The 12,207-nt window shown below is 39.2% G+C and overlaps 2 protein-coding genes across 2 annotated transcripts in view; one reads left to right on the top strand and one right to left on the bottom strand.

The window, feature by feature from the left end:
• Positions 1-317: 317 nt before the first annotated feature.
• LOC119718754 (coiled-coil domain-containing protein 97-like) lies at positions 318-6,474 on the bottom strand. The gene is made up of 3 exons (XM_038188161.1): positions 6,316-6,474; positions 4,509-5,171; positions 318-3,820 (listed from the first exon to the last, which is right to left on the bottom strand). Exons 1-3 carry the CDS (start codon positions 6,359-6,361, stop codon positions 3,363-3,365), a joined length of 1,167 nt encoding a protein of 388 aa, XP_038044089.1. The 5' UTR covers positions 6,362-6,474; the 3' UTR covers positions 318-3,362.
• The window catches only part of LOC119718755 (WD repeat-containing and planar cell polarity effector protein fritz homolog), a 35,674-nt gene continuing 29,562 nt past the window's right edge, over positions 6,096-12,207 (top strand). The window contains exons 1-4 of the mRNA XM_038188162.1: positions 6,096-6,200; positions 8,839-9,002; positions 11,093-11,137; positions 11,356-11,397. Coding sequence (XP_038044090.1) covers positions 8,942-9,002; positions 11,093-11,137; positions 11,356-11,397 — 148 coding nt within the window. The 5' untranslated portion in view covers positions 6,096-6,200; positions 8,839-8,941. The remainder of the gene's footprint in view (positions 6,201-8,838; positions 9,003-11,092; positions 11,138-11,355; positions 11,398-12,207) is intronic.

Consider the following 12,207-nt stretch of genomic DNA (forward strand, 5'->3'; position numbering starts at 1 on the left):
TTTAGGTATCTCCAACCTTTGTATCTACATGTAATAGAGGATATATATTTTGTGTACTTTGTAGATTGACGTTGGTCCTTACTGTAATAACAGAACATGATAAAATCACTTTGCTTATTGATAAGGGAATAAATATGTGCTTGGCCAGTTTTAAACAAGTACATTTTAAACCGGCTGGATTTTGGGCCATTATCCGCGACAAGGCACCTAGCCGGTTTTAAACGTACTTGTTTAATACTGGCCAAGCACATATTTATTCCCATTCATAAATACCTTTCGGTGAAAAAATCAAAACAAGTCAAAAATTCACAATTTCACTTCATACTTTATGATCACCCATCTAGCCATGTTTATGGTACATAGTATTTGCCTCACGCGTGTAGTGCTAAAAATCTCCTTATATGGAATAAGTAAACAGTCTCAGGTATTTATGAATGTGTGTTACTGAAAAGAAATCATGCATGTATTCATTGATAATTACTAGATTTTTATATTCTTGCCTTTTAATGTTAGTATTTGGTTATTTTCCAATTTCCCAGCTCAAATTTAAAAATTGTATTGAAACCTTCCATATCAGTGAAGTATACATAAATTGAGAAACTTTTATAATCTGTACTAATATATTTCCATTCAACGCTCTCTCCAAATGGATATCTTTATGTTGCAAAGACAGTTTCCACAATTTTGATTGTGTGATAATTTTTTGACATGGGTTCATTCCGTGCCAAGTCACCCCAAAATTTGAAAGTTTAAACCCCACCCCCTTTCAATTACAGGCATGGTACTGGGAATTTTGAGAAAAAAACCCAGGAAATTCCAAACCACACAAGACTTTGTACAGTGTATTTCAATTGGTAATGGCATTCATGAGAAGTAAAAAACGAGGAAATCAGCAGATCCGAGGAAAAGTTGCATGCCTGCAATTAGTTCATATTTAGTGTATGGGGTTGATATAGAGGTGGCGCTAAAACTTTTTTAAGATTTCAGCTTTTTCAACCAATATTACCCCATACAACAAATATGAACTAATTTGAAGGGGGTGGGGTTTGACCCACCAGGTGATTTGACACAGAATAACCCCATGGTGACATTTTTTTTTTGGGGGGGGGTGGCTTACCGGTAGAGATTGCTTCCTGTTCAACCTTTTATAGTGTTTTTAAAACCTTGACTTTGGCTTGATCCTTGCCTTCAGAATAATTTTAATAAAACCAAATGAAAATGCTATGAATTTGGCCTCAAATCATAGGATTTGATGTTTCGAAAGCATGGATGTTCCGAAAGCATGGATCCATATTGAGCCACAGCCTCCAAAGTCAGGGTCCTATGACATTGAAGCGAGAGAGACAACCTTGTCCCCATGGAGTCGAGCAGTATGCTCCTACTAGCTGCTTTCTCGCCCTGTTTAATACTGGATCGTTTGCATGTTAAAAGATCATGCACATTATCATTTGGAATAGTCTGGTGCCTGGCCTTGAGTCAGAGTTGTTTTAGTATATGGTGTCCAGGAATCAATTCGTCCTACCATGAGACCGGAAAACACATGATTTTTTTTCAAAGTTGTAGTGATATAATCTTGCACATCAATTATGCAGAATTACACTAAATATGTTCACAATGTATGAGCAAAATAGAGAAGGGAGGACTATGGTGGCTTTCAAGGGACATCGCAATTTGCGAATGCTGACATCAATATTCACGACAAAAATTTCATCGCGCTCTCCAGTAGCAAATATTGGCGTCAATAGTTGCATCGAAAACTTCACGTCAGTGTTCAGGAATTGACGTCAATATTCGGGAATATTAACGTCAATATTTGCGAACGGAGAGTGAGACGTGAATTTTTCGTCAATCGCTATGTGGAGCAATTCGTGAGTTCTATTGTGAATAGTAACATCCATATTCACGATGTCTCTTCGAAGCCACCATAGAGGACTGTTTTTTAGGACTAGGTGTAATAATTGACAATGAATGTCAACACATGCAATGAAAATCCCTTTTCGTGCCCAGTAAATCAACCTTAATAATTGACATGATACTTTTCACTTGTCCTTTTGACGTATTGTCAGATTATTTCATAGACTTTTTCATGTATTTGCTTGAATTTGTACATTCGTTTTATTCTTGCCTTTTCATTTTTGTCATGTTTGTAAAAAAAAAATACAGAAACAATAATATCACTTGACCTTTTATGACAGCTACCAACAGATAATTTATCAGACATTACTACATGTATTGTACTTACATGTACACCTTTTCAATAAATGTATGAGTTTACACACTTTTACCTTGGTAAAAATGAAAAGTTTTCAAAATAGGACTTTGCTGAAAATTTAAATTGAGAGCACTGCCTGAGTATATTTACGTTGGAAAACGATACTTACATGTAACTGTTTTTTTTCTTTGGCTTTGGAATTTTGTGTGTGTGTTTACAATGATTGCAAGTCAGAACACATGTCCACTTCCTTATCACTTTGAGAAACGAATCACATCTTATTTTTGTTGTGCTATTGTATTCTTTCCATTGAGAACTTATGTGAAGATGGTTGGGCTGAGCATTAATATATTTTTATTCACGCTTATATCATATTCTTGCATTTTATTTTATTTGAAACATCATGAGAATGTTTTTCTTTGAGTGAGGACTAATATTGTGTTGGGTAATTAACGTTGTGAACGATTTAAAATCAGGTTTTGTTGATTCATGCACTGGTTTTAAGAGTAAGAACTATAATAAACATATTTCATAGAATATAAGCTGTGCATGTGTTTATTTCAACAATCATAGATGACCAACCTCGTTCTCACGGGTCAGATCTTGCTGCACCATGTTGGTTCCCATCATGCCTTGCGGGATCTCAACCCCTGGTATTTTGTAATGTAAATATCCCACTATTTGGGAGATTTGAATTAGGACTTGATTCGATGTGTTAAATGCGCAACACTGCTTTCAATTGTGAAGTTTTTTAATTTGTAGAATAAATCCTTTCAGACATGAGATTTTGACGTCGCGTTGCTAGAATTTATAACGTGCACACCTCTGACGTCCCTTTTACAACACTGTAAATATCGCAGAGGCGTTGACATTCTTGAAAAGAAATGTTTGTATATGACATGTCGTGCAGGATAACGCGAGCGCATAGGCCTATTATGTGATGTAGCCTTTGAAATACACGCGCAGTAGGTTCTGAATAGTCAATCAGCGTCATCTTCGTATTCCACACTGCCAGGGTTAGCTAATAAGGAATGCGCACGCAGCCCATGGAGTTGAGGTTGCAGACGAACAGACTGGAGTAGGGCTATGAACTCCAGAACCACACACCGATGCCACAAATCCTCAAAAGCTCTCCAAGCATTCTACTCCATCAAGTTTGCATATCCTCTGGCTTCACAGTACTTGTATTGATATTCATTTCCTTTGGGGCCATACTGAATTTCCCTTCTCTAGTCTTGCCAGATAAGGTTCCACCTGTCCTGTTTTCAACATCTGCCATTGCAAATTCATCAAAATCACAATCAGCATCTTTGTTCTCAACGTCTGTCCTCTCCTCCGACCCCAAGCTCCAGGTTTCTGCCGCCTCCTGGTCAAAGTAATGCTCCTCTTCGTCCTGAGCTCTGAGCACGAGCGAGTCGTACTCTACATTGCTGTCAACGGCCGAGTAGTCAAAGTCCGTTTCCTGACCGCTCAGGAATCTCTGGTGCATGTGATTGAGGAATTCCTGTCTCATTATAGCTTTTTCCTCTTCCGTTGCTGGTGTTGGTTCCCATTCCTTGGCTGCCCCACCTGGCTGTCGCCTGGTACTTGAAGATGCTCCATAAACACCTATAAATAATAATAATAAGACCGTAGTAAGACCACCTCAGCTCCCTGGGGAGTATAGAGCTCGATGTTGCCGTTTAGTGCAAAGCAGCTAAAATTACTTTGCCAACTTAAACAGATTTGCAATGACTGACCATCAGTTACATGTTGGTTTTACAGGGTGGATAAACAAACCCGAAACCGAGATATTATTGCTAATTGGAACAGAAGTAGGACACATGTGAATCAAAGGGAGATATCCTCTGTTAGGGTTGAATCTCCTCTTTAAAATGACACCCTGGTCATGTCATTACATTCACGGTTGGCTGAGCAGTGACCAATTTTATGAAAGGGTCGATTTAGAGACTTGCGCCACTTTTCAATTGTGGTTTTTGTTGTGTCATTTGTGACAGATAGAGTGAAAGGCTATGGTTGCCAATCAAGGCAGGTGGGGAAAAAAGAGATGTCACCATTAAAAGTGGCGCGAGACCCTTTCATAAAATTGGTCACTGCTCAGTCAACCGTGAATGTAAGGACATGACCAGGGTGTCATTTTAAAGAGGAGATTCAACCCTAACAGAGGATATCTCTCCCTTTGATTCACATGTGCCCTACTTCTGTTCCAATTAGCAATATTATCTCGGTTTCGGTTTTTTTGATCCACCCTGTATACTGTATGGTGAAAAAAATTTTCCCGCAGATATTTTCTCACCCTCATCTTCACTGTCATCTTCATCTTCCTCCTCGTCCTCCTCTTCCTCCTCTTCTTCTTCCATCATGTCATCTTCCTCTTGTTTCTGCCTCTTGTGCAACTCCTTGATCTCCTGCTCATCCATGAATGTCATCAGAATACTAGAGAATCTCATGTCACTGTGGTCAATGGGTTTTAGCAGCCCCTTTCTCTCTTCCTCGGTCATGTACTGCCCGATATACTCCTCAAACATCAGAGGGTCGCGATCTTTCATGGCCTTGTCCTCAAAATAGGTACCCTCCTTCTCAAGTTTTTTAAGAGCCTCATAGCGCCGGTTTCTCACTCCTGTCAGTGATTTCCCGGCATTCAACCTCTTCCTTGCCTGCTTGAGGAAGAAGTCTATTTCGTAGTCCCCGGCGAGATGCTTGAAGAGGTCCAGATCTTCCTCACGTAGGAAAGTGTTGAAGCGTTCGAGGAAGATGGCGGGCTTGTGGTCCAGTAGCTCTGACAGGATACTGAGCTTCTCTTTTGGGCTGAGGTCTTCCTCGCCCCGTTGCTGGCTTTTGATCAGCACCTTGCTGGCTGCGATGTGAGCAAACATGCTCTGCCTTGCGGCTGCGTTGTCTCCTATGTTCTTGGAAGTATGCATTTCTTCATCACGTGATGTACATGTACTACTCTCACCTGACAACAAAATTGGGTTCAAAACTATTAGAAATTTTAAACCTAAAATAAGCTTACTGGATAGCAGAGGTCAACTTTGTTGGATGATTGTCCACTTTGGTTTGGTTAGTTACATGTACTGATGAGCACTGTGCTTTTACAATTTTGTGTGCTACTGCAAATTAATAATAAGAAAAATAAACATGAATTTGAAAATTCAGGAGCATTTTCAACTTTGTTTAAAAATAATACAATTTTGTTTCTTTTAGTCGGTAGCACACTGTTATGAATAGTACTTCTGGCGCTCGGGTTTTACATTTAGTTATAAAAATATAACCTCAATTATACTGAAAATAAATTAAAAAAAAAGCCAATGAGTTTGTTAGATGTTTAGAAATATTTCCAACTTTGCTGGAAAATACTACCCTGGGTAGTAGTAGAAGTACCTTTACAATATGTACAGTACACAACCACCAAGGTGGCATCCGGAGTATGCTACATGTGTACATTCTTTCCTGGAATAATTTTAAGGAATGGTACTTTTTGTAAATTATGGAAATCCGTGTCTGCACTTGGTAAAACTAAAAGTGTAATTTAGGACCAACCGTCCTGACAGTGACACTTGTGTTAATTCAAACGTCGTCAAACTAATCACAATGAAAAAGACTTGCATTTTCTCACATAAATATTGACTGTTTTTAAATCTTAATTTCGACTTGTTTTCAACACATTTGTTATAATAAGTGTTTGAGGTTCAACTCATGTAGGTTGCAGTAAGGGGGCAAGACTTAAATAACAGATATTAAATGTTTTTCCGACCATATAATTATATAAATTATAATTCACCCATGCCAAATCACATTTGGCCCCCAATACCCTACCACTGGATCAACCTCGTACTCATATAGGCATGCGCGCGTACGTGTGATGGATCAATCCCGCGGATCATAGCATATGTGCCCTGAGAGTAAGTAAGTCAACAGGTAAATAAGTGTCAACAGCAGCACAACGTCTCGTGTAAGCTGTGTTTAAACTCTATGGTTTACGTGGGTAAGTTTGTCGTGATACTATTTTTAATCATCAGGTTATGTACTTAACATTTAAATCATTTACTGCATGCAATCAAAGCTGATTATCGTCGTTTTAAACCTGAAGTAAAACTCACTTTCGACGTTGTCGTTCTGTTCGGAGTTTCTCATGTAGGCCGCCATTTTGTTTTAAGGCAACTCAGTACGACAGCCAATCACAGCCTTGCTTAGGCTTAGCCTTCTTTTGATCTTCTTAGAAATGCTTTTCTGGTAGTCGTGTACATGTAGTTTATAATATAAGACCCCGTTCTATCTAAGAGAACGAAAAGGAAAGATTCCCATAAACTGGCCATCAGTAATTTTGGCAATCGTGTAGTGTAGGGCCCGGTTCCTATAGGGAACAAAATCCACTTTAAAATTATTACTGACCGACCAAACTAGTTGGCGCTGTCACGCCCCAACTATCGCATCGGTCCCAACTATAGTTGGGACTGTCCCAACTATAGTGCGGCAGTTGGGTCGGCCCAACTATAGTTAGGACTGGAGTTGCGCCGGATGCTTCATGCTTGATAGATCTTGTTGGATTAAATGTTCCGCGGCGATGGCACCGTGTATTCGTCGTGCATGCATGCCGCAAGGCTGGCCGGTCACGTGGTACTGCCTAGTTGGACGAGTTGTCCAGCTGCTGGGTTTTATTATCCAGCAACATTTTGCAAAATTCAAAGATTGCCATGACCGGCCAACTATAGATGGGCCCCACCCATAGCTAATGTCAAAGGTCCCAAGTCGGACATGTAAGCAGAGCTGTAGGGAATGTTTTATAATCGTACATCAATGTAAACTATAGTTGGGACTGCCAAATAAAAATATTGCGGTGGCCCAACTACAGATGGTCCCCACCCATAGATCATTTCATTGGTCCCCAGTAAAGTCAGATGTGCATTAGAGTTGTAGGGAATGTTTTATAATCGTATAACAATGTACACTATAGTTGGGACCGCAAAATAAAAAGATTGGGGTGGCCCAACTATAGATTTGCCCCATCAATAGCTAATTTCAGTGGTCCCCAGTAAAGTCAGACGTGTATCAGAGCTGTAGGGAACGTTTTATGGTTGTACATCAATGTAAACTATAGTTGGGACACCGCAAAATAAAAAGATCGGAGTGGCCCAACTATAGATGGGCCAGCCCAACAATGGAACTTACAGTTGGGACCGTCCCAACTATAGTTGGGACAGGCCCAACTATAGTTGGGCCAGCCCAACTGTGGAACTACAGTTGGGACAGGCCCAACTATAGTTGGGACAGGCCCAACTATAGTTGGGACCGATGCGATAGTTGGGGCGTGACAGCGACATTCTCAATAAACAGGTATGTTATAGATTAAGGGCAGGGTTTTGATTTTTTGAGGGAAACTTGGGGGTAAAATGACGATGATAGCGTGGCGACAACACGCAACCCGAAAATAAAGATGGCGAAACACTGCGCGATGTACCGTGAGCAAGCACAGCGTGCTGAATCGCAAGACACAAACCGCGCAGGAAAATCGTGATTTCTACCCCAAGAATCTGTTCAAAATTGCAAAACAGGTGTCATTAGAATTGAGAAAAGTCTGCTTTAAATTTGATTGTAAAGGTGATTTTTGAGCAATAAAAAACATTTTTGAGTCTAATTTGATAAAAAAAGGGGGGCCCCTACACTACACGATCGCCGTAATTTTTCCCTTAAATGACCTATCAGTATCAGCCATCAGAAAGTGATAATATGTCCTAAACAGTCAAGATTAGCAGGGACGAATTTTGAATTTGTACTGAGAAAACAGACATTTTCAGACCAGTCCCAAAGGGTTTGTGCACAGGGTGACAAGTGATGGTCAGATATGGGAGTCTTTCCAACGAAAAGACACTTTAATAATGTTTTGGGACTTAGGCCTAGTAATACCTAAATATTTGGCGATGATACAACTAAGCAGGAAAACTCAATAATTTATGTGTTTGGAATCATAATAAATAGTTCGCTATAGCCGGATTGCCCCTGGCCATACACTATCTCAAGCTCGTACTAACGTTACAGAGCTTGTGATAGTTTACGGCCAGAGGCATTCGGGCTAGCTAGTAAAATACCATGTTGAATATCATCTGACTTAATTCATGTTGCTGAAGCGTTTCAATCGCTCTAGGAATGTAAAACCTCAAAGATTCGCAATGTAATATGTTGCAATTCCGTAACTGTGAAAAATGTGTTACGGCTTGTGTAAAAATAGCCACTTCGTTTCAAGAAACATTGTATATTCCCTATTTCCTAAATTCTTAAACAAAACAGTCTTTATTGTTCCAAAATGACTTCTAAAATTACTCTCCAGTAGAATGGAGATGTACATGTAGTGTTTTTGCATCCCATTTGTTTTGAGGCACGGATGTGTGTGCGTGTCTTTCGTATTTTTGAATGTCTTTCGTATTTTTGACATGACCAATACGTGTATTAGCAGTGGTGGTCATTGCCATGTAATAAATAATGAATTTATTTTATTATAGCGTTTTTTTTCTCAACTGAGATTAAGCTGGTCGAAGTAAAGAGACCTGCATAACAGAACACAGATGTTATTTGACTTGAGTACCATTGACCTTGACCAAGACATTTTTTCCCCCTTCTTTTTACAGTTGACACAGTATCCGTTGATTAAGAAGATGTCGGGGAACTTGCAAACGCAAGTTTGGACGCGCCGGTAATATACATCAATGGGCATCGGCAACCAAGCCTAACATGGCTAGCTGCATGGTTGAACTTCACATCTGGTCCCTCAAGTCATCGGTCACAATCAGAGGTGAGGAAACGGTCAAGTCCCATAGGAGCAATTTTTCAGCTATTTTTCAGCTACTGCTCCAAATTTACCATTTTTTCAGTCCAAATTTTCTGTGCTTATTGGTTACATGTTCATGAACGGGTGCAGGCCAGCTAGACTGGTTCCCTTACCTTACAATTTTCCGGCATCTATAAATTGATCCATTTCATCCTTAGTGGAGTCAGGGAACCAGACTACTTGAACATTTTAGTTTTTCTTGGTTTTCCAGCATTTTTGAACACAAAACTTCAAACATGTCATTGTAACAATATTTGATCTATTATACTAACCCCTCAAATAGTTCATTTCTGAAAATTACAGCAAAAGCCAATGATGTACATTCCCTTTAAGAAATGTTAAGATGTCAGTGTTAATGGTGGGTTTTCCCTTCGGCAACGTAGTTCTCACATGTACTTAGTTCTGTCCGAGAGCTCAGTGGTGGACCGAGGATTGAAGTCAACGATTTTTCAAGTGGAGGGTGGTGGGGGGGGGGGGGGGGGGGGGAGATGGGGCGGTTAGTGAGGAGTTGCAGTCAACAACTCTTTAAGAAAAAGAAGACATTCTTTAAAGCTACAGTCCATCAATTGCAGCTATCCAAAAAGTAACTGATGTAATTATTGTAGAAAAACATACCTGTTTGAAAGATAGTAAGGGAACTAAACTCCCACCTTGAAATTATTCTTTCTGGCATGCTGTCATTTTGAAGAAATCAACGAAGGAAGGCCTTTCCAATGATGCGTCTAAAGACGCATTGTTGGACAATTCCGCTAGTAGTTGTTTTTTTTATTAGGCGAAGTGCACCCAAGCGTTGACACGACGCACACGCGCACGGTTGCTATAATATCATTGTGCGACATCGCACAGCTGCAATCGGCTCAGTGAAAACGTGTCGCAGACGCTGAATTCAGGCCCAATTCAAAACATGATTCAGCAACTTTTGATTTGAAATCAAGATCCTAGAATGTTGTTTTTCTCGAAATATACAGCTGAAGCTGAGCTGAAATTTCATGAAGTTAGTTGTTCAGCACCCTTCTTGAGATTTTTTATTTGAGCACTTTTGTTGCTTCAAACGAGCAAAATGCACAAATTACAAATGATGGATTGTACTTTAAGCAGAAAGACAATCATTGACATGAGGCCAAAGTCTGTACCATTTAATCAAGATGTACAATATTGAGTGATGACGTTATTATGGGAAATTTGGGATTTTTTTTCATGAAAAGTCGGACTCTATAGGCTACATGGTACAAAAAAACAACCCCAAAAAGGCAACCTCATAATTCAATTAACCATGGACCTAAACCATTGATATGTATGCTAGGAAATTTTGTGAGAAGGAAAATTATACCAAGAACTTGGTTCAGTAGTTATGATTCCAGCGCCATTTTTTGTCGGGAGTTAAGATAATCATTTTGTTCACTGTGTGCGATTATCCTAATTAGACTACTGGAACTGCTGGACCGAATCGGGAGTTCTTGGTATCATTTTCCTGCCAAGAAATTTCCTATCCATGCATATCAATAGTGTAGGTCACTGAATAGTGGAAGTATGAGTTGTATGTTTTAGGACCACCCTGTAGGCCTATTATCGCGGCAACTCTATTATGTCAGAAATTTCTCCTTTTGCATTGCCAATACTCCCTCGAGTGGCGATTTTCATCCAGTTCATCAGCAACCAAACACTTTCTGCTATTAGTTGCATAAAAAAAAGAAGATTACAAAATGTCGCGTCTTTGGGTACTTTAACGATTTTTTATAAAACTTCACGTTTTCCTTAACTTGCAAAGTTTCCCTCAGCGTGTCTGCCAAAAGGTACCGTCCATATTTTTACAGTTATTTAATGGTGCTCTGTCCATGAATGTTCTGTTGTCTGGTTCGCATTCTATGCTGCAAAGGTTAAATCTTAAAAGGTTAAGAACTATATTTCCACCGCTAACTACATGTAGTGGACCACTGGTTACTTAGTGGTTAATTTGTGGTTAATTTGTTACTTATCAATAATGACCTTTATAACTAGTTAGTTCCTTTCCCTTGTCATAATTTTTTTGTTTGTTTCGTTTTTTGTTGTTGCAGATATTGATGTTGGCTGTCACACCTATCATGACAAGGGAGAAACAGGTAAATTCTACCATTGTAGAATTCCATTTTCCCCCAAAAATCCCAGATCAAAGGTGTACCATTCTGGCTCTGGTCCATGTCCCTGCTACCAGTTATGTTATCATTCTTTAAAAATTCAGCCTTGACTCCATCTAAAAAAGTTACAGAGAAGCCTTTGAGAAGCCTATGTTTTTCATTGTTGAGGTGATTTTAACCATTTGTGATTTTTCTCCCTGCAGTTGTTACAGGTTACCTGGACCAGAAACAGCAATATGCAGAAAGTAAGTTGCAAAGTTATAACTTGTCTGTTTGAGTCAATTTCTTGTTTTGCTGAAGTGAGTAAATTATTATTTAGGGTGTCCCCCAAAATGGTAAACCACAAATTAAGATAATACGACCAACCTATGTACTTAATGACCATTATTATGGTTTTATCATAAACTATGGGCAGTAAGCTTTACATTGATATCTTGGATGCATTCCCCTGGTCATGCATCACGGATGCGTTCCATTGTCTTGAAAATGGTACGTGAAAACCTTCGTGGTGTAAAACATTATTAGGAATGCATCCAAGATATCAATGGAAAGCTTACTTCTAGTTTGTGATAAAACCCTAAAAATAATACCGGAGTCTTATATAACGCACGTATCTACCAACAATTAGGTACACAAGGCGCTAATGAATTTATTTTAAAGACAGGTAAATGAAGTATTTGAAATATGAGACCCATTTTATGTAGTACCTTACAAGGGTTTACAAGGTGTTGCGGTGCATTAAGCAGCCACTGCCAGAAACACAGGGGCAAACCCCTTCTCTTAGCGATAAGTGTTAATGGGTTCTTTTACGTGCATTACACAACACTAATAATAACGGTCATCAAGTTCATATTTTGTTCATATTGTTCCTTTGTTTGTGGGTTACCTTTTTTTGGGAGGGGGGAGATACCCTGTCGGCTGTAGTCCATAATATTTCAGTGGAAAAATAAGATCTGATCTAGAAGTTACATCTCAAACCCTCTCATTACAATTTTATATAATTGTTATCAGAATAATGAACCAAAATATTTTTATTTTTTTAATTGGAAACCCAT

Source organism: Patiria miniata, unplaced genomic scaffold, assembly GCF_015706575.1.
Source record: "Patiria miniata isolate m_02_andy unplaced genomic scaffold, ASM1570657v1 HiC_scaffold_7, whole genome shotgun sequence".
Taxonomy (NCBI): Eukaryota; Metazoa; Echinodermata; class Asteroidea; order Valvatida; family Asterinidae; genus Patiria; species Patiria miniata.